Source organism: Vulpes vulpes, chromosome 10, assembly GCF_048418805.1.
Source record: "Vulpes vulpes isolate BD-2025 chromosome 10, VulVul3, whole genome shotgun sequence".
NCBI lineage: Eukaryota > Metazoa > Chordata > Mammalia > Carnivora > Canidae > Vulpes > Vulpes vulpes.
Window position 1 is genome coordinate 8629687 of NC_132789.1, and position 23540 is coordinate 8653226.

The following is a 23540-nucleotide window of genomic DNA, read 5'->3' on the forward strand; positions in this document are numbered from 1 at the left end:
TTCAACTATATTATACAGACTATTTAGCTACATAAGGATAGCTATCATCCTTCTAAAGGTGTTGTACTGGTGCAGTCATCTTGAGAGCAAGAATACTCAAAAAAAAAAAAAAATCACACAGAAGAAAACTAGAATTTAAAATATTACATTCAACAACTGTATGTATGTTTCCTGGTTGTTTCTTTTGTATCTGCTGAAGATATCTATCAGTATTTTATGTGCAGTTAGTGCTCACAAGTACTTGGCTTGGCTGTCCATGGCTTAGTATCAGGTCATTACAGGCTATATATAATAGCTACTTAGTGCCTTAGAGAATTTAGATATTCAACCACATGAAACAACTGAGATTAATGATAAAGTAACAAATAGTGAATAATACTATTATGAGTCAAGCATTACTCTGAGCACACTACATCATTTCATTCAAGAGTCACAATGAGGCAGGTGCTTTCTAAGAGACACTGTGGCTCAGCATTTAAGTCACACTCAAATCACACAGCCAGGAAAGGAGCCATGACCTGGATGGAATGTAGCCAATGGTAGATGTGACCAGATGCACATGAAGAGAAATTACAAGTGAGAATGTAAGGTTAGTGCAGAATGGGATTTATAAGGGAGGGCGCCAAGTTCTTTGATCATATACTAGTTTCAAATAATTAGCGTCTAAGATCGCATGTCCTAAAACAAAGGTTGATTTTGTTTCCTACTTACCTGGTGCTGTGTCCTTTCTCAAAGAATTTTAATCAAGCTACCACTCCACGTTCTATAACCTGGGTAAAGAGGCCCAATTTTATTAACTATAGAATTCTGAAATCCTAGAAGTGACACAACTGATAATGTCCAGGGCACAGATTAAGGACACATGAAATCTGCCTTTGACATAATCAAATGCTGCTCATCTTTCTTCCTATAGTTAAAGAGGTCTGGGAGAATATGATAAAGTAAAATAATACAAGTCTGGATTTGTCACAATGTGGAATAAGAAGGCGCAAGAGGTCAGGAGGTCCAACCTCTCTGGCTGACAGGAGCATGCTGGAAGGGAAGTTGTGGCCAACGCCTCAGGACCAGAGACTATTAGTGCAGATGGGACGCTAGACCCCAGCAGCCGGGTGCTTTTCTATCAACATGCCATCACTAGTTCAAACAGTCCCTTACTAGGAGGATTTCCTATTCCCTGAGGGAAACCAGGTTTTGATAGAAGAAAGTGCTTTGCAAATGACATGTTCTTTGCCCACTTTTAATGTACTGTAAGAAATTAATATGCACTTCACAAAACTGTGACACATGTAGTATGATACAACACTGTGTTCCGTACAAATTGGGGAATAGAGAACAAAGAACTGTGCATGCTAATACTGGTGGGTTGAGTCCGAAAAAGAAAGTTGTTCAAGTGAACCCAGACCAACAGATAACTATGGGTGCAGGTGACACGGCAGCTCAGCAAGCCCCACATCTCCTAAACAGCAGGGGAGGACAGCTCAATCTCATCACCCTACTTCAGAAACGTAGTTACATCCAGGTTAGACCTCCACAAACATGAGCATCCATATTATAGTCCATCTTTGGAAAACAGACTATTTGAAGGAAAACAAATCCAAATTGAAACTGTGTGGTTTCCAGAGCAATTTATTCATTAAAATCTATTCAATATGCCATCAACAGTTCTCCTGTGTGTATTGTGCTGATAAATAGACACTGAGAGGATTTAACAAGTTCGTCGTTTAATAAGTCTGAATTCATTTTCACCACATGGTATTGTACACGGTCATCTGTTGAAACAGATTTCTTTTTAACAGATCTTAGTTTAAAAAAGTCATAGATTCTGTGAGTTCTGTATAAACTGGTGGATAGTAAGTTATTTCCTTTGTTTTGACTTATAAGCCTCAACTTCACCGCAGAATAAAGAATGTAGGCCAAAGAAAGCATAATCGGTCACTCGTATAGAACAGTATTGTTTCTATAATTTGAAGCTTTCTGAATGGACGGGTTCAGGCCTGATGTAACTGTAAAAAGATTACTTAATGAATAGACTATATGGAAATTGTACAAAATGTTATTAACTTTAATCATTAATACCTTAAATAGCACTATGTTACTAATTGCTATTCAAAACCAAAAACCTGTTTTTGAATCCCTAAGAAGGTAGCATGTGTGCACAACCATGTACACAACCTTGTACTTAGGGGTGTGTCAATACATATTTGAACAGAAACTTTGGCTTTAGGAAAGAGTCACAAACATTTAAAATAATGGCTTTAATCGTCATTTTGAGTATACGGTAAGGGAAAGTGTGCTTTAATTAAATATACATCATACCAGTGATGCTGGCAAGGTTGAGTTAATCCTAATGTTGATAGCTATAAAAACTAGTTTGTACATGACAAGACAATGAGAGAAAAAAGCAATCCCTTTGAAACAAAATTAAAAAAAAAAATGTTCACAGTGGTTTGTAATCAACAGTATGCACTTTATGACAATAACATGTACAGATTGAGCACCCTAGGGCTCTCTTTATATCCTAAAGAAAACGAGCATTTACATTATTCATGGGTTGAACTGAATTTTAAAAAGATCAATTGTACACTTACCCCTTATACAGGATAAACTGTCCTGGGGTGTACAGCTTTAACACCATCATTAAAGTTGTTTGCAAAAGGAATACAGAATTAAAAAAACAAAACATTTTTTCTTGGGAGTGGAGAATCTTTCATTTGCTGTTATAACCAGCAAATGCCATTCATTAACTCAAAAAATGGAAGAGGGGACCCCACAAACACATTATTTGAGCAAGCTGACCAATACACATTACAGTTTTAAAAATGAAGGTTATATACTCTATGTTACAAGTCCCAACTAGGCAGTGTCAAAATGACATCTATTTCTTTGCTTGCTTTGTGATCATACCCCTTGGAGGTGTTACAGGTCTCGTGGCATTCGGCTTCTTTTTCTCTGCAGGCTTTAAAATCTGCAAAGATTAAAAGAGTGCAATTTTAAGAAATAGTCTCAACTCAAAATCTTAAGATTTCTCACTCAAATCTTTTGTTTAGAAAGGTTTCTGATTATTTAAAACAGACCCAAGAACTCTCAAAGTCCCACTAACATATTAACAAACCAAGCTAACATGTACACATTTTGGTAATAAATGCTATGACGAACAGATGAAATACATGGACAAATTATTTGGCCTCTGGATAAAATGACAATTTTCTGAAGTCAGATCTTGTAGTATCTCTAGAGCAGTGTTTTTCAAACCCATAGGGAGCCCTCTCACAATCGCTGGGAGTTGCAAGTTTTCCCTGATAGTTGGTAAAACAACAAGTAATTGACTTCAGTGGCTTTATGATTATGATTGGGCTAGCTTGAAATTGTACAAATTTAATCATAATAAGAGAATGAGAAAAAGATTCAGACAGACTTTACGTGTAAATGATACTTTTGTGCCAAGTGAGGGCCAAATAAATGATGTCAAGGTGAATGGAGTCTTATAGAAATTACAAAGAAGTGGTGGGAAAACAGAGTAATCACACAGCACATCTGGCACGTGGCAGTTAGTTCTACTCTAATTTTAGCTGAACATTACACTGACATTTTAAGTTTTAGATTTATAGTAAAAGAACTATAAGCACAAGGAGCCAATAAACTTTTTTTTTTTTACCCCACTTAAATAATGTAAAAACAGTTAAATTCAAGATGGCAGCTAAGGTTCTCTGACAATCCCCCCCCTCTTAAAAAGCAGTTCACTCATTACTGAATTAGAACTAACACTTGTATGGGAAAATAAAAACTTAGTCTACTCAACATAGATGAACAGTAGGCAGAAAACAGCAATTTCTAAAAAAAAGTCAGTAAAATTCAGCCTTAACAGTAGGAAACAATGTTGAAAGCATCATCTACCTGAAAAGAACACATTAGAGTTTCGTCCACACTCATCATGGCACCTGCATTGTCAAACTCTCCACAATAATTGGGTGCAGAAAACAGAGTGACCAACTGCCTCTTTGCAAAAAATTCATATCCATCTTCAACCACCTTGGAGAGAAAACGTTTTCAGTATAAGTAAGTGTAAACTGCAGGTGAGCAAAACTACTTTTCAGTTTCCCATTGAGTCTGATATCCTATAGGTCACTTGCAGAGACATTTTGTATGAATAAGCAATACCTACCCACTAAAATCAACAAGGAGAATCTGTGCTCACACACATGCTCTTAAGTGTACATGTAAAATTCAAAATCAATACCTGATGGGCTCTACATATAAGATCCAAATCATGCTTATGGAGAAATTTTGCAACCACTTCTGCACCAAATGTGAAGGACACTCCTCTGTCATTTTCACCCCAGCCTAAGACATCTTTATCGGGGTCAGACCACAAAAGATCACAAAGAAGACCTTGATCTGGTACATCAGTTGGTCGCATAATTCGCCGAATCTGCTCCATAGATTGAAGATCTGGTGATAAACCTATTAAGTGGAAAAAAAAAAAAAAAAGAGGAAGAAAATAGAACTTTAATATTCCATTTGCTTACAGAGATACTCCATGAGTCTAACATGGAAAGCTTAAAACTATGGCTATATTAAGCTTTGGTTAGAAAAACAACTTTGAAAAAGCAATGCAATTTATCATATGCACCAATCTACAAGGCACAGTATGCTTAAACGGTATATGGAATCAGTTACCTCAACATACAGAGCTCTATAAAATTAAAATCTAGTCATTTATTAGACAACCACTCCTCAACTCCTTTGATGATAATATTGAACAATTGTACATTCTAGATTGCCAACCATTTCTAATGACTGGGTGTAGAGGGTACAGATACTCAGGTGTGATGTAGCTTTCTAGGAAATTTGTGCTGTCCAAGGACCATCAAGTCTATCAGACCAGCTCAGATGCAGCTGACTTTCAACTGAATTTAAAATCACATGCCCAGGGATGCCTGGCTGGCTCACTGGGTGGAGCATGCAACTCCTGATCTTGGTGTTTTAAGTTTGAGCCCCATGTTGGGGGTAGTTTTTACTTAAAAAAAAAAAAAAAAAAAAAAAAAAAAAAATCACATGCCAGCTCTACCAAACCAGTTGAAATACAGGAGGGCAGGGATAACTGCTTTATTAAAATACATTCGTTGTATTGGCTCTTTGACAGTTGTCTAATTTCTGACCACAGGCAACAAGAAATCCTTTTCGCAATTACTATCTTAATTAATTATGTCATACAAAGCACAACCATTGAGAAAAATAAAATCACTTTTAAAATCCAAGTCAGAAAAATTTCTGAAAGGAGAGGATGAAAAACAGATCAAGGAAAGTCTACTCACATTTTCAGTATTCTGGAGGATCTAGGATACAGCACATTAATTGCTCTTCATTTTATATTTAAAAACACTTTCTGCTCTATTTTCAAGTCAAACTGTTACAGAGCCTAGAATTCCCTGTAACAAATCAATTTCTTACTTTAGATTTCTATCCAAATGATCCTGGATGCACCAGAGTGGACCCATGATGTAGCACATCAATAAAAAAGAACCCTGACAGAGAAGTCATCCCAATGACAACTCATAAATGTCAAAGTGTATATACCCTTCAGAAGGGAACAAAATCTATCTGGAACTAAAATCAGCCCACATACCTCCATGACAGCAGAATATCTTCTCATCCACGATGGCTGCTATCGGTAAACAGTTAAAGCAGTCTGTGAAAGTTTTCCATAGTTTAATGTTATATCTTCTTTTACCTGTGAAAATTTCAGGGTGGTTAAAAAGGGACTGGAGTTCTGCAGGTTCATTCTCTCAGGACAACTTCTCCCAAAATAAGGGGCTAATTACTTTTTAAGTAAGAACTATGCTTTTATTAAAAATTGCCTGAAGGGTAGGTTTAACAGAACTAGATCTACTTTAAAATCCCATAGAGGTTTGAAATCAGAATCCCAAAGGTAATAACTAAGGATTATCATTAACCCCCAATCATCATTTGGTAGCACCAACTCTGGAATCTAAGTTGTCTGTTTTGTCCAATCTCAACCCACAGGCAATTATGAACAGCTTACACATGTGCCATTACCATCTTCCTTCTAAAGAAGCTTCATAAAATTAACAGTTATTCCATCTCCCACTATCAATAGCCCACTGGTACCAGATTAACTCCTAGCCCTACACACTCTAGAAGGTACAAACAAGTATAAGGGAATACAGATTGCTTACTGCAGACACTCCAGGATAACTTCTTAACACTGCCATAAATGCTCAGAATGTCCTCCAGAGAAACAATGTTATAGGGTGGTTATATTTCCCTTACTAGCCCCTATATTCCCTGCATTCTGGAGTCATAGTGTGATTTAGACAAAAGCAGGACTCTAAGGTACTGTTTTCACTTATGTTCTGAGTTAAAAACCTACTCATAAATTCTGGAAGCACAGATCTGTCTGAATTGGGTTGAGAACGGCCCAATTGTTGGGTGCCTTGTCTCCTGTACCCTCTGTACCAGAAAAATCAAAGATCAAAGCACAATCTTCATTCCTAAATCCAAGTTTGTCCTTCGACTCCTCTCCTTTCTTATTCTAGGGACATCTACAAGTTTAAAGCTCAATCTCTTAGAAAGTCCATCAGTCCATCCTGCTGGCCCAGGCAGCAGGATCCTAAACCACACCTTCCACTCAACTGCCAATCAGCTGGATATGGAATTTAGCACAGAGTTTGGAATGTAATACAAATTAAAAAAAAACTTGACTTCTACCTCTGTGGAGGAAGACTTTCTTTCTTACTAATAATTCGTATTTTTCTATGACTGGGTATAACTCTCACCATGGTTCACCCTGTTTTGTACTTCTTTGGAGGTCAATAATTCACTAATTCCTTATCTTTCTTCACTGGAGGGTTCTGGAAACCAAACAGCATTCCTCTCATGAAAGGCTGAAAGGGAACCTGTACACAATCACCACCTCCAATTTTCCAACAATGATAAAATAACAAGGCTGGGCTAATCCTAACCTCCATTCATAAAAGTGATTTGGTTCCATCTCCCATTTTCCACAGAAGCTTATCTCTGGAAGACCATCCAATGGCTAAGGACTCGCTTGGATTCTTCCTTTGCCTACATGTTGCATTTGCCAGTGCTGATGAATCCTCTTCCTTCTTGAAGTCTGTCTGCTTTGCTCCCTAATTCTTTACTAATGCAATACACTCCAGCTTGTCTTGCCGATTCCTCTATCTTTATTGGCTCCTTCAACAAAAAGTAGGATTTTTCCTCCTGTTGCCTCTGAACTTCTTTTTTTTTCTTTTCTTTTCTTTCCTTTCCTTTTCTTTCTTTCTTTCCTTCCTTTCCCTCCCTCCCTTCCTCCCTTCCAGACACAGAGAGAGAGAGAGAGAGAGAGGCAGAGACACAGGCAGAGGGAGAAGCAGGCTCCACAGAGAACCTGACGTGGGACTCATCCAAGATCTCCAGGATCACGCCCTGGGCTGCAGGCGGCGCTAAACTGCTGCGCCACAGAGGCTGCCCTCTGAGCTTCTTAACTAAGTCCTAGAGTCCTGCTTTCTGTACTCTCTACACTTCCTCCCCAAGGCCACTTCAGACCAGAAGGAACATCTGGCTCCAGAAAGGTTTAGTCTGGGTAACTGCCAAGATCTTTTCAAACTTCCAAATCCAGGGATTCTGAGCCAGATCCGCTAATGCAGTTTCCTATTACTACAGATCAGACAGCTCTGGTTATCAGAAAAGGATAATACATATTCACATTTTTTTTCTAACAACAGATACTCCAGCTTTTCTAGGACTACATTTTTATTTATTTTATTTTATTTTTTAAGATTTTATTCATTTGACAAAGAGAATGTGACGCCTGTGCACACAAAAGCAGGGGAAGGAACAGCAGAGGGAGAAACAGGCTCTCCACCAAGCAGGGAAACTAACGCAGGGCTCAATCCCAGGACTGTGGCACATGACCCAAGCTGAAGGCAGACACTTAAGTGCCCCCCAGGACTGCACTCTTTATATAAAGTTGGGGTGGGGGCAGAGAGAGAAACTGTAGTACAGAAGAAAGCGTGTTATACTTGTGAAATAAGCTTATCACTTAAAGCAGTGGTTTTAAATTGTTCCATGAAAATCTACATTTTAATAAAGCTTTTCATTATAAATTAAAATTTTAATTATCAACAGTTTTTTTGAAGTCTGTAAACCATTAATCGAAAGCCATTTCTGTCAAGATGCCTTTCTGCCCACAAGTAGATTGTATGGCAAGTTATACCTGCCTGATGGGGGTGAAGGGAGCTTGAGCAGAAGGTTAATCAGTAAGTCTTGATGACCAAACAAGAAAGAACCAATGCTGACCATCTAAAGATGTGCATTTTGCACATAAAGATGTGCTTTTGCATTAAAAAGAAGCTGAATACAATGTTGTGAATATCCTCACACTTGGATATATGTCACAACAAAGAGATCATCTGGATTTGAGCTTCATCAATGAAAACATCAACGTACTTGCTAAACAGTGTATAAAAGGAACCTGTTCTAAAAAGTAGCATCTATAGCAAGTATCCAAAACACAATTTATAGGGGTACCTGGGTGGCTCAGTGGTTGAGGATCTGCCTTCAGTTCAGGTCGTGATCCTGGTGTCCTCGGATCAAGTCCCACATCAGGGTCCCTACAGGGAGCCTGCTTCTCCCTCTACCTATGTCTCTGCCCCTCTGTGTCTCTCATGAGTAAATAAATCTTAAAAAAACACCCCCCCCCCCCAATTTATAAAACTTGTTGCCTCTCATTTCACTACCTTAGGAGTAATAACTGCTTTACTGGTACTTCTGATAGACTCATTGTCAAAAATCAAATCTTCCTTGAGGCACCTGGCTGGCTCAGTTGGTAGAACATCTGACTCTTGATCTTGGGGTGGTGAGTTCAAGCCCCACATTGTGTATGGGGATTACTTAAAAACAACAACAACAACAACAACAAAAACCTTTCTGGCCACAGACTCAACTGCCCTAGTCAGTTCAGAACCCATCAGATTTTTCTTTGGTGATCCCTTCCCATCTCATCTTATCAGCTGGGTGTTAGGGCCTTAGACAAGGCAAACATACAACTGGCAGAGGGTGAGATTAAGAGAGTGAAGTCTAGAAATACAATCTTTCTAGTAGTGCACATCTAACAAATGATCTAGCTGAACACATCTATATGGAACAGAGACGGAAAAACAGCACACTACAGGTTATGACTATAGTCTAGGGGAGGACCACAGGGACAATTCTTAACTGGTCTTATTATCATCACTGGCAAATGTAGTAGTTGACTGAATTCCTTAACCACCTCTCTCCTCCCAGCCCAAAGCTCCTCCTAGCAGAAATGGTAAGCACAAAAGAAGGGTAAGGGTAAGGACTCAAACCATTTTCTTTAAACATTTTATACTTATTAAACAACACTACAAAAACAAAATTCCACCCAAACTAGCAATTTTTAAAGCTTTAAGAATCTTCAGTTTTTTTGTCAACTACCAACCCAAAGTGCACAACTAAACAATCCAAAATGGGTTGTAATATGTATAAAATAGTATACAAACGATTTTTTCGTTTTATAATTTTGCTTTCTCCTTTCAGCACATTTTAGGACAGTAACTGCTGTTTGTCCTGGGTACACATGTGCCAGAAGGAAAAATAAAAACAAAACAAATCACAAAATTTAAAAACCAGTTATTTATATATTTCCAGATATCATTTACATGAAATTACCTAGAAATCTACAGACAGAAAACAGGTTAGTGTTTGCCTGGGGCTGTGGTGATAGTTGCACAACCCCATAAATTTACTAAAAATCATTGAACTGTACACTAAGATTTTATGGAATGAAATTTTATCTCAATAAAGTTGTTAAAAACAGATTTGGACAGGTTCTCAGAGTTGTACTAAAAATTAAGTTCAACAAAGATATTAAAGAAGCCACCACTGCAATCATTACTTCTTAATCAAATAGTCACATCATAAAAGAATCTAGGGCATTATTATATATACCGCAGTGGCAGTGTTATTTTTCTAACCTAAGAAAAAACAAGTTTATGAAATAGAAAACGACAGATTAAACATTTTATCTAAATGCTCATGAATCCTAACAAAATATTTGCCGTTTTACGATCAAGTATTTCAGTTTGAGGAAATCTTCCTTAGATGTAGAAAGTACTTACATTCATCGTAAAATCCATAAATTCTATTGATGCTGGCACATTCATGGTTTCCTCTGAGAAGAAAAAAATTCTCGGGATATTTGATTTTGTAAGCCAGTAAGAGGCAGATAGTTTCCAATGACTGCTTCCCCCTGTCCACATAGTCCCCAAGAAACAGATAGTTGCTTTCTGGCGGGAAACCACCGTACTCGAAAAGTCGAAGCAAATCATAGTATTGCCCATGGATATCACCTAGAAGCAAGAGTTCTGTTACACAGTGCCCTCATACTTATTGTTTAATCCACCAAAAAAATTCTGGAGACATTTTTTAAACATACACTGCATAACGGGATTGACCTCTAATAATGAAGAGTTAAATTTGACGGCTAACACTAATTTCCAATCTTCTATCATATTTTAGTTCAATTCAGCTTAATAACAATTTTAAGCATATGTTTATGTCCAGAATCTCACAGACAACTCAGTTAATTAAGAATTAATTTTGTGGAAAGGATTATTAATGCCCAGGTAGGCCTTCTTGCTAAGTAACATGGCTTTCCCTTTCAGGTTGGTTGATCAATATCAGATCTCTGGCAGCTCAGTCTGCAGGTTCTGTGTCAGTAGAACTGCTGCACTGCTAGTGTGCCCCAGACCTGTGTGAACAAAGGTACACACACCACACGCCCAAATTCATTCAGCTCTCAATATCTCCCTGCTATATAATGCCACAGAGCATTTTACTTTAAAAATAAACATATAAATGTTATCAATGTAGTCAAATATGCTAAAATATTTAGCATTACTCAGATGAATTTCAGTTTTTATACAGATTATCTCTATCATGTAGAAACAGACTACAAAACAGTATCAAAGGAGGTCTATTTTTTAAGCATAATGTCTTGCTTTAAGTGTAAATGTAATTCACATATATTTATATAGTTCAGACCTTTTCATAGCTCTCCATTCGGTATCGTTTCTTTCTGATGCAATGTTTATATTACTTTAGTGAAATAGTTTTTAGAAAATCTGAAGCACATCTAAGTAAACTAAGTCCATCAGAAATATTTATTCTAAAGTTAAAATTATTTAATTTTAAGTATTCCCAGGTTATTCGTAAATAGCAAACAATTCTGCTGGCTAATACAAGGACATCCATATATCCTCAAGTCACTCAATCAATTGCATAACCAAAGGCAACTATTCATGTGCCAAAACCTACCACATATTTTGAGTGGTGCTTCAAGTTCTAGTAGGATAGGCTGACTGAGAAAGATCTCTCGGGACTTTAAGCACAGTCCTCGGATTTCATTCTCCTGTAGCTGGACATTCTTACCAGGCTTGGACCCTCTCACTGTAGGGAGAAAAACTCCAGTTAGTCAAATGAAGTCAAGATACAATTTAACATAAAAATTATCTGAAAAGGCACAAGTTTTAATAAGGAGGAGGCAAAAACAGTTTAACTGGCCTGACTTTATTTTTGTAACACTTCTAAAGAATATGGTTTTAATGCCTAATTATAACTGTAAAAATCTTAGATAGGATTTTATTTAGTTGCATCTTCTATAGCAAATTAAGACTTCTTACAGTATCCTGAACAAAGGGGCACACACTGTGTATGAATATTGTTAGAAAGGCATTCTTTTGCTACTTGCTGAAATCAGACCTGCTGTGGCTCAGCCCAAGGCCTCAGTTTTGCATCCAAGCCGCACAATTGGCCTTGTTCACCTACAGCCTGTCCACCAGACCTTCTCTTTCTGCCCCCAATCTTGTCTACTCTTCTCCAGCCTTATAAATGAATTAGTAGGGGGATCCCTGAGTGGCTCAGCGGTTTGGCGCCTGCCTTTCGCCCAGGGCGCGATCCTGGAGTCCCGGGATCGAGTCCCACATCGGGCTCCCTGCATGGAGCCTGCTTCTCCCTCCTGTGTCTCTGCCTCTCTCTCTCTCTCATAAATAAATAAATAAATAAACTTTAAAAAAATTAATAAATGAATTAGTAATTGTAGAACAGATTTCAGAGATTGTCATGTTACTGAGTTGATTCTATGGATTCTTGTTTTTATTTTTTTTTAAAGCAGAGTTTTTTTTTTTTGTTGTTTGTTTTTTTAATGATAGTCACACAGAGAGAGAGAGAGAGGCAGAGACACAGGCAGAGGGAGAAGCAGGCTCCATGCACCGGGAGCCTGACGTGGGATTTGATCCCGAGTCTCCAGGATCGCGCCCTGGGCCAAAGGCAGGCGCCAAACCGCTGCGCCACCCAGGGATCCCTGGATTCTTGCTTTAAAATGTGAGACTGCGGGACGCCTGGGTGGCTCAGCAGTTGAGCATCTGCCTTTGGCTCGGGACGTGATCCTGGAGTTCCCAGATCGAGTCCCACATTGGGCTCCTGCATGAAGTCTGCTTCTCCTCCTTCTGCCTTTTTCTCTCATGAAAAACAAACAAAAAAAAAACAAAGTGAGATTGGAAGGGCACCTGGGTGACTCGGTTAAGTGTCGACAATTAAAAAAAAAAAAAGACTATTTATTCATGAGGGAAACAGAGAGAGGCAGAGGTGCAGAAATATGGAGAATCAGGTTCCTCACAGGGAGCCCGATGTGGGACCTGATCCCAGTACCCCGGGATCATGCCCTGAGCTGAAGGCAGAGCTCAACTGCTAAGCCACCCAGGTGTTCCTAAGTGTCTGACTTGATTTCAGCTCAGGTTGTGATCTCAGGGTCATGTGATTGAGCTCCAGGCTCAGTGCAGAGTCTGCCTAAGATTCTCTCTTCCTCTCCCTCTGCCCACCCCCTGCCACGTGTGTATCTTTTTAAAAAAATTTAATAAAAAATAAAAAAGATTGAATGCTCGGAACCTTCCCCCGACCAGTGTTTTTCAGAGGATGATTGGTATTTCAAGAGTTCTCTGAAAAAATTTAAGTGTTGTTTGCATTTTATTGAAACACACTTTAGGCTCATTGTACATACTGTACATGTTTGCTCTGCGATCTCTGCGATTGCATCTGTGAATACGATTATGCCCTTAGAGGGCAAAGGATGTCAGTGAGCGCTATAAGAAAGGTTTCTTAGTAATCTGAACAGATACAAAACAAAACAAAACAAGAAATAGAAGAAATAAATATTGGTACAGCACTAGGTGTAGCCCACATCCGACCACGCCTGAGGTCTACTCCCTATCAAAGTAAAGCACTCCAGCCCTGTAACAGTTCATTTATCAGCAGGTAGGCAGGAAACGAAATTTTCTTTCTTTCTTCTTTCTTCTTTCTTTCTTTCTTTCTTTCTTTCTTTCTTTCTTTCTTTCTTTCTTTCTTTCTCTCTCTTTCTTTTTTAAAAGATTTTATTTATTCTGAGAAAGAGTGAGAGCGTGCGAATGAACAAGCAGGGGGAGTGGCAGGGGCATGCTCCTCGAGGAGGGAGAAGCAGGTTCCCAGAGGAGCAGGGAGACAGATGTGGAGCTCCATCCCAGACTCTGGATCATGACCTGAGCCTAAGGGAGATACTCAACCAACTGAGCCACTCAGGTGTCCCAAAATGAAACGTTCTGTTTTGATTCCAGTTGTAGCAGATTAGACAGTCACTAAGTACCGCTTAAATAGCACTGAATTGCTAATATCTTAGCTTTACAGTTATGAGGTGGTCTGCTTGATGGTAAGGTATGGTTAAATACAGGCACTGATTATCTTCAACTTGTAATCAGTCTTACTTCTCATTTTGTATAAAAGGTTTATAAAAGCAGACATTCTATGAATTAGAACTGAAGCAAAAACATAGGACCAGACTAAATATAGAATGTTAGGTTACATCCTTCCACCATGAAACCTAATATAAAATGATTCTGTTTCAACAAAACCACAAAATCTATCAGATTAAATTATTGTTGATAATCTAAATTTTATCAGTTTTGGAGGCTTTATATTTAACTTACAAAATCATTCAGCTTAATAACAAATTCAAAGCAGTAAGTTTAACTGGTTTGTATCTAGCTTTGTTCTGTAAAAATCTTATTTTACAGAGTGATAAAAATTACAAATAAAAAACCTGATGCTTGTTGATAATTTTTCCTATTAAAAATGGCTGTGTCCATTTATTGTCTAAGGCAAAGTCACTCTTCAGCCTAAATAACCACCGAAACCCTGAGTTCTCTGAAGAAAAAGGTGTTTTGTTTTTTAAGATTTTATTTATTCATGAGAGACACAGAGGCAGAGACATAGGCAGGCTCCTCGTGGGGAGCCTGATGGGGGACTTGATCCCAGGATCATGACCTGAGCTGAAGGCAGATGCTCAACCACTGAGCCACCCAGGTGCCCCAAGAAAAAGGTTTTGAACAGAAACCGAACACTATGTATCCTTCAATGAAAGACAGTAAGCAAGAAAAGATGACAAGAGGAAAGGGCCAAACTCCTGAAGCACATAATCAAGAGAAAATGTTGAGAGAGCAGTGGAACTGGGAGCCAGCCCCAAGTTTCTGTACTGGTTTTATAGTCTTGAGCAAATCACTACTTTGGACCCCAAAATATGTAACTAAAGTAAACTATCATCAATCTCCTTCGAATCAAAATATTATGAAATGAGAAGCAACAAAGATGAAAGCAAAGTAATGATAATTTTTGAGGGAAGATATGAAACACACATCTATAATACTACAGAGCAACTGAGCAATAAAAAATGGTTTTTCCAGAACCACAGTAATTTTGTCTCCTAACACACAGCAGAGAATTCAAGAAACACTCCTGTCAGAAAAGACGGTAGGATTCCTGCTTCACTGGCCAGAAAACCCCAATCATTAGCAATTATACCACAAGCTTGGGCAGACTGCCCAGCAGGAAACTTTATTTTTGGCTAGGAGGGGACTCCTAGAAGCTTCTGGTTTTCAATCTCAATCTTTTTCAGCAGAGCCCCAAACTTGTGAATGAATAGTCCACTTTAAGTCTTTTAGGAGAGTATACAATAATTAATCTACACCTATATGTAACAAAGGCTGTACTTTTTATATGAATGCTATCATATTAAATCAATGCCATCAGATTAAATCAATGTTGCTAATATAAATTTTACCGGTTTTGGAGGTTTCCCACTACCACCTTTAGACAATAGTTTATGATAGTTTTCTTATTTTGTTTTCCTGTTGGTCCTCTGGAGTGTACAGGTAAGTAAAAAAGCAACATTGCTAACAAAAATTATTCTTAATGTGCAATAAGGATTAAATGCAGTTTTTCTAGAACAAATTAAGATTTTGTACCTGAGGAACAGTGCTCATTAAATACAAAGCTTCTTAAATTCCCTACAATTAGCTCAAGCAATAAAATTATGAAAACAGACACCACCAACACCATCATCTACCAATTGGCAAATACCTGCTCATCGTTCAAGACTGCTTATATATTACTTTGCCCCACAGAGCCTCTCCTATAAGCTTACTTTATGCTTTCTGAAATGCTTTCACAACACCAAGAAACTACTCAGGGCACACATACTTTGTATTGTAAATGCCATTTTGCTTCCACCTATTCATCTGGACGCTCTGGTAGACTAAGTAAAACCCAAGACTACATGACTGGCTCTGCAGTGTACATGTCCATGGCCAGATGTGGCAGATGCTCAAAACTTGTGTGAATGAAATCTGGATAAATCTCCAAGTACTGATGACTTGTGATATTAGAATTAAACATGTATTCTGGACTACATACTTTTAATTAGCAAAAAACCGGTGTCTGTGCTTTAAAATTAAAAAAGCAATAGTGTCAAAAAAAAAAAAAAAGCAATAGTGTCATTTTCCTATCAGCCTTTAATAGAGCATTTTTCTAGTTGCAAAAATTTAGGACTAATCTTAAATTTCAAGTTGAAGATGATTTGGCTAACAATTAGAAGATTTCAAAATGGGTATTAGCAGCCCCAAAACACTAGATATTTCGTAAAAATGGCCATATTGGCCAATAGCACATAAATCTACTTCACTATTTTCAACGTTCCATCCAATAGAATTACTTACAAGTTGTAGCTAACATTTATCAAGCACTCATCATGTGCTGGGCACTGCACTAGAGGGTTTTACATTGCCACTTAATCCTCACAACAATCCTATGAAGTTAGGCTCCGTCACTTCTGTTACAATCTGGGAGAGGTTCAGTGACTTGGTCCAAGGTCACAGAGCTTATAAGGACACCAGGCCCCACCGAACTCTAGGTCTAGTGGTGCTTCCACTATACTATTACCCTCCCAGCTAAGGATTTGTTCTTTACCCAAATCCTAATATATGGTCATTGCTTCCTAAGAAAATTCTGAGACAGGATAGAAAATCACAAAGCATCCTTACCAATGAGAAGCATTAAATCAGAACTAAATTAGGCAATCTGTTTAAGACTGTCAACATTTATTAACCATGCTTCAAACATTGAAGAGAATAGTTGCAGAGTATCTACTATGTGCCAGACCCTCTGGACGCTGGGGATACCCTGGTAAACAAAATGGACAAGAATCTTGTCCTTTCTCTTGTGGAAGACACAGAAAATTAAGAATAGGTAACTGCAGCTTGTTACAAATGCTTGACTACAACTATCCTTCCATCAAGATTATAAAACTAAAAGTTCACCTTAAGGGGATCTTCAATACCATTAAAAAGACAGAGGCTTTTATTTTTTATTTTTTTTTAAAGACAGAGGCTTTTAAAATAAAAACATCTCCATTTTATCTCTAGTAGCTACAAAGAAAATTACAGTGTAGCTCTACTCAATAAACATTAGTCAATACTTACCTTGAGGTTTAAAGCCCTCACTGTGGTTCTGTGTGCAATGGGAGAAACATGCACACAAAGGAGACCCTTGGTGGGAAATTCAAGAGTGGTCACATGTTACCTTCCTAATTAGTAGCCGTGCTAGTTCAAATTGTAAATATGAAGTTATTTCAACAACTGCCAAAGGAATCCAAAATATTTCAACAAGAAAGAATTCCATTTTCCAGATAGAAGTGTTTCTCATAAATCCAGTTGTTAGGCATTGCATGGAAATTAGTAGGCACTGTAAACGTGTAGGTTAGTGATCAAGACATTCATATACCAATTTAGAACTTTATGACTTCTGAGTAAAAACCTTTATCTGACTAGAAAGATTCAGAAAAGTGAATTATAGCTGTTAACAGCAAAGGCTGTTCTGTAGAAACTTATTTATCTGGCAAATCACGAACACGAGCACATGATAAAAGCTTCCAGTCAATTTATCAAAAACAAACTGACAAAAAGCTGAAATAATAAAAGAATATTATCAGTGATTATTTGCAATGCCAGCTTTTTCTCATAAGCAACACTAACTTTTCTGACAGCCTGGCAAAAAGCAAAACAAATGAAAACTATGCAAGGAAATAAGACTTTGGGATTATTTATGAATAATAAAAAAGTATTCTTCTTGCTCTTTAATTAAAAGTTCTTTAATTGTTAGAAGAAAGTCTTATTAAAGGAACAGTACACACAAAAAGAAAAGTTCCAGATGAATTATAATGAGATTTTAGAATCTAAAAATGGCACAACCAGCGTAAAAATAAGCCAACACAGACTTTGCAGTTTTAGGATAATCTTATTAAAGTAGGTGGTAATCTTCAGACTACTGCACACCATATTCATTTCAGTGACAGAATCAATAAATAACCTTCCAATATATGACAGATTTTGGAAGACCTCAAACCAAGACAAACAACAGTGAATACCTGCAGCATTAAACCTTTTCCACAAACAACTGAGTTCTTTTCTACAAAAAATATAAACCACAAAAATGTTATCAAGAATCATATGGTTTCACTGTAAAGTTATCAGCAGGAAGACTTCCCACTTTGAGAGCATCTGAATTGTTTCCACGCCACACACTCCCTCATTCTGGACTTTACTAACTGCTGGTGCTATACTTTGTGCATTTTTTTATTGAAGTATGGGTGACACACAATGTTACAATGGTGTATACTTTGGACATTTAGAGGCGATACCAATTTTCTTAAGACAAATATTCAGGATATAGTTAGAAAACACTATCTCCTGCTCTCCAAGTACCTGGAGTTTTCTACACCTACTATGAAACCAGTTTATTGCAAAATGTTTCTTTTCAAGTCTAACAACCCATTTTGATAAAATACCACTGAAGAGACCTGAGGTCTGACCCTACATTTTAAGAGTAATTTTCATTTTCGTAAGGCTTACTATCAGTTGACACTCATTCTGGGCGCCAGCAAACTCTAGAGTAGTGGAGACACTGGAGGTTTCAGGTAAATAATTAAGACCTGTAAGTAAATCATCTGTTCTTACATGCTCTGGATACAGGAGTCTGATCCTAAAACTCAGTAATTCATCCCAGAATCCCATTAACTCCAAAAATATAAAATTCTTCCCTATTCATCTTGAATGAGACTTCCAGTTTTAAAGCAATTCACATCAGAATAAGGTCTCCTTCCCATTTCAATCTTTAATGTCTTCTAATTGCCCTCATTGTAAATGAAGTTAATGTGAAGTGGGTATAAAATCATTATCAACCCCTGCCCTGCTTCAGGATCAGTAATCCTTACCTACCTCAAGTACACTGACAGGCACAGGCACATAATTTGCAGAACAGGTCGAAGATTATAGGACTGCAGTCTCAAAGCCATAAAACGATTTCACCAACCAACCTCTACTTTGACAACAGATTACTAATGCTTGACCCAGCACTGCCTCTATTTCACCACTGGGGAGAAGGAAAGCCTGGCCTCTGCTCTCTTGGCTTACATTTCCTCAAGCACATGATGACACAAGCCACCAACCTGTTAGATTTCACTGACGCCCCTGCTACTGACAAACAAGGGGGCACTTCAGGCATAAGGAGAGTAATGCTTTCCATGCTGTGGTTTAGGATTGATTGGTGCAAGCTGCAGATCATGTCTCTCATAGGAAAAGAGGATGAGGCCTACTACTGATATGCTGCAAGGGGAGGGAAGAGCAGGAGGCATTGAAACACAGACTTCTTGTAAATAAGGAAATTAGTAACATAACGTAAGCTTTGACATTACTGTCTTTTTTTTTTTTTTGACATTACTGTCTTTATCAACAAAATGGCCTATGATAATTGCTCAAGAAAAGCCTAACTGTCAAAATTATCTGACCTATTAAAAAATCATTTCAGAAGTCTTATTAGAAAAGATTACTTTTGTTTTCTTTGATCAGATTTTTATCAATGTTTGTTGTTTTGCCATCATGCTTGTCCTTTGTATGATCTTCAAGACCAGGCACTGCTGCCTTTTTAACATTAGAATATAAATGTTTCATATTACACCAAAAAGCTAAATACATGGGTCACTTGATTTTATAGTTTCGAAGTATCTGAACACTATTTTCAGATGAACTCTTACACAGAGGATTAACGCAGGAAATGCTTTCTGAGGGCCAAGGCAGAAGTCACATTGGTAAGGAGAACAATTATGCAGAGCCTGACAAGGTCTTGCAGTTTGACAATGGTCATCTTCAGAGCAAAGATGCTTTTTGCAAATCAGGAAGTGAAATAAGTTACACTGCCTGCTGTGCAAGAGAAGTACTAGCCATCTCTCTGAGTCAGGTCACTTACAAAGTCAAAAACTGCCCTCTCACTTTTCTCCAACACGGTAGGAATATCAGACCAAATCAATGGCAGGCTTATTTTCTCTCGAAATCTCCCAACTTTAATAGTATAGTTATTAAATAATTGAACATTAGTTAAACTGAGTTTCAAGTTTTATCATCAGTGAGGCAGAGCTTGGATAAAACTTCCAAGGGATCCCTGGGTGGCGCAGCGGTTTCGCGCCTGCCTTTGGCCCAGGGCGCGATCCTGGAGACCCGGGATCGAATCCCACGTCGCGCTTCCGGTGCATGGAGCCTGCTTCTCCCTCTGCCTGTGTCTCTGCCTCTCTCTCTCTCTCTATCATAAACAAACAAACAAACAAACAAAAAAAACAACTTCCAAGGTGGGTCACTTAAGTGACCTATATAATCTTCACTTAAAACAAACAAACAAAAAAAAAACCACTTAAGAAAAAACTACTTAAGTTTAGAGTAGCAAAGAATTTCATAGCTACCTTCCAAATCAACACACTGTTAATTTCTTAAGTAAGACCTCACTGAATTGGTACTGTTACCGAGCCACTTTTCAACTAACCTTGCACAGTCTTAAAAGACCATTCTGAACATACAAAAAAGATCACAAAACTCATATGCCATTTTGATATACTTACATTTTAATTAAAATTCTTAGGGAAAAACATTTTGGGGGTATTTAAAATCACAAAATTTATTATCAACATCTTCTAACATGGATGTGTGTGTGTCCCCTCAATGGATCATCTTCAACCGTTTCTCTGCCAAATTTACATTGATGAGAAAAAAAAGCAAATCTGAAGTATACAGTATTGTGCAGTTAGCCCATTCTGGAGGCATTAAAATGCCATGCTTTGTTATATTAATTTCAATGAAAATGAGATATAAAGAAAAATTCTAGTTTTCAAGTGCAACCGAATACATAAAGAGGAACTATTAAATGATTAATCTCATTTTAGATGATTCATCAAGGTAAAATCTCTTAGCATGATTTAAAAAATAAGATTAAAATGAACAAATCTGTTATGTGAATACAGAGTTATGGGCAACACAGTAAAGTTAATAAGACTTAGTTTTAAAGTTCTGATTATTCTAATAAAGTTCTGATTATTCTAAACACAGATTCCAAGTTTTTGTTTCCTTAGTGAAATAAAGCTCATCTACCCATATATAACCCTGCACAGATATGCAAAAGTTAAAGCTTTTAATACTAAAATATTTAAGAGAAAGGTCCTTTCTTAGTGCAAACTGGTTTAATCGGTTTCTGGCTGGCTATAGCCTCATATAAATCAAAGGACTGTATTAACTATCATGAAAAATATAGTTCTTATAATAAATGCCAAGTACTGAAGGAGTGACAAGGCTTTCAACCACAAATGCCACCGACATTTCAAGAGACTTTAGACATTCAACGGGGTTTTCCTTTAAGAAAATATAAAAGTAAAAAATCTCAGCATGGATTAAGATATTTTCAGGAGTTTCATCTTAATGACTTAATCATAAAAATCTACAAATTCTAGTACCAGAGCTGTCCCAACTGTTCTTGCTCTGGACTCCATCTCTCAAGCATTTACAGTACAGTATTTTAGGACAGAACTAAGGCAAAAAGCAGTTAAAACTCAGCCAAATCTACATTATCCAGCGCCCAAATCAAGAGATTTGAATTCTTCCAAAGTTTCAGAAAAAGACATTAGCATTAGTAGACAGGCTTGAGAATTCAGGTGGGCGTGGGGGGGGGGGGCGAGGGGAGGTTCACTTCAGCGACCCTTTTTAAAATCCAAACTTCATCTGTATCCCACATCAATACGAATCAATTGTCAGGCACCTCAGGAGTCTAAGGCCAGCTAAAATTAAAGTTTTTTTTTTTTTTTAAACCTCTGCTTAACCTCCTTCCTTCAAACATTAAGGTGTCTTGAACGTAGCAAGTTCTAGCTCCCGGCTGCCTGGGTTTGAAACCTCTCACTAATGTGTGACCTTGGTCAAGTGCCTTAACCTCTCAGTTTCTTCCAAAAAACGGGGGGAAAAAAACAAAAGCACCCACCGCTCAAGGTTGTTGGGAGAATTTAAGAACTGTGTGTAAACCGCTCTAAGAATGTCTGACACACAGCGCTTTAGAAACGCTATTGCTATAAATGTAATTATGAGATGCAACCGAAGCGCTTAATAGAGAGCCTGGCATATTGGAAAGATAACGAAACTGTCATCATCGCTGGTTTCACATTCAGTGGCACGTTTAGAAAGGAGCGCTGAGACCTCTTCGAGAGAAGGATAACTTAAGGGGAGTATTTGGGGAGGCAGGAGGGGGTCGGTTCCGACATCCTCGGGGGTTATCAATGCTCGTCATCAAGTAACAAGCAATTGGTCCTCCGACCCCAGCCCCACACGAGAAAAAAAGGCAAGACCGGACATTAGTCCCCAAAGCCGGTGGAACTCTCAGCCCCATCAAATTGGTTTCCGGGAGGACGGGTACCAGAAAGTAAGGAACACGCCGTCCTGCAGGCGGGACCAGGGCCCCCCGCCTTCTCTCTCCTCCCAAGACTGGTCCCATTTGCGGGGCGCAGAGGGGTACGGACCGGAAACGTGGGGGTGGGGAGCGGAGTTTTCAAATCTCCGGGAGGAAGGCTGCACCTCCGAGCAATGGATGAGCGGAGCCGGCGGGATCCGCGGGTTGGGCCAAGTACGGGACCCCAGCCGGCCTCCCTCCGGCTGCAGCCCCCGGCCCCACGAGTCCACTGGCGGGGCTCGCTCCGCTCGGCGCTGCCAGCCCAACCAGCCTCCCAACTTACCCCTCCCCCGCGAGCCCCCGGGGGCGCCCGCCACCCCTCAGCCCGTCCGCCGACCCCTTCACCTTCCAGCAGCCGTTGGATGATGCTGTCGATGTTGAGTTTATCTATATCCGCCATCGCCTTCCACCGCCGACCCTCCCGCAGCGGCGCCGCCGCCGGCTCGCGCCCGGGACTCGCACCTCCTTTCCCACGCCACGAGCACAGAGGCGGTGGTGGCGGCGGTGGCAGCAGCCGCGGCGGGTCCCCCCCAACCGCCCCGCTCCCTGCTTCCTCCTTCTCTCCCCACTGGAACCACGAGAAGAACAAAATGGCCGCCGACTCCTTAGCCAGTCTCGGTCGGCGCACGGATGCGCGCGGGGGAGTGCAGCGGCCCGGCCGGGACTTCTTTATGGGCCATAGGGCGCGCGGGAGGGGGCGGGACCAGAGCGCGAGCAGGGGGCGGGGCCAGATCGCGGGCGGCGGGGTGGGGGGGGGAGGAGACGGTTGAGCGTAGCTGCGCTCGCGCGTGGGATCCCTCCGCCAAACGGGCCGAGCAAATAGGCCCTCTGGCGGGAGCGGGAGCTGCAAAGTTGCACTCGCGAGTTGGAGCTGAGGTGGCAGATGCATCTGGGCGCTCTTGGGATTGCAGCCTCCGCCGGAGACTGTCCTTGAGGCCGGATGTTTACAGACTTGGCCCTGTGAAAGCCCACCGGGAAAATTCGGGGGGTCCTGGAATTTACCCCCTAAGAGAAATCTGGGGTAGAGGTGGAGACAGTATTAAAGTGAAGTAGGTTGACTTATTTTGGGTTCAGATTTGATGGAATTGGGGGATAGGGAAAGGTTTACTTTGTCCCTAATTTAAAAAGTCGTCTCCCTGGTAAATCAAGAGGCTCACAGTTATTCATTCTGAGTGGTGGGATTATGGGTATGTATAAATATTTGTGTGTGTGTTTGTGTCTCTGTGTGTGTGTGCGCGCGCGCGCGCTCTGTAACTTTTGCTTTTGGGGGGAATTTTTTTTAATCCACTCAAAATTTTTTCATTATTTCTATCTTTGGATTATCTTTC

At 39.3% G+C, this 23540-nt stretch overlaps 1 protein-coding gene across 2 annotated transcripts; it reads right to left on the reverse strand.

Annotated features, from left to right (window-relative positions):
- Positions 1-1610: 1610 nt before the first annotated feature.
- PPP1CC (protein phosphatase 1 catalytic subunit gamma) lies at positions 1611-22905 on the reverse strand. Of its 2 annotated transcripts, XM_026018817.2 has the most exons (8): positions 22558-22852; positions 11359-11490; positions 10161-10391; positions 5627-5731; positions 4238-4461; positions 3895-4029; positions 2905-2965; positions 1864-2003 (listed from the first exon to the last, which is right to left on the reverse strand). In XM_026018817.2, exons 1-8 carry the CDS (start codon positions 22610-22612, stop codon positions 1933-1935), a joined length of 1014 nt encoding a protein of 337 aa, XP_025874602.1. In that variant the 5' UTR covers positions 22613-22852; the 3' UTR covers positions 1864-1932. The 2 variants fall into 2 exon arrangements, with proteins under 2 accessions (XP_025874601.1, XP_025874602.1); XM_026018816.2 differs by having other exon boundaries at positions 1611-2965; positions 22558-22905.
- Positions 22906-23540: the final 635 nt, after the last annotated feature.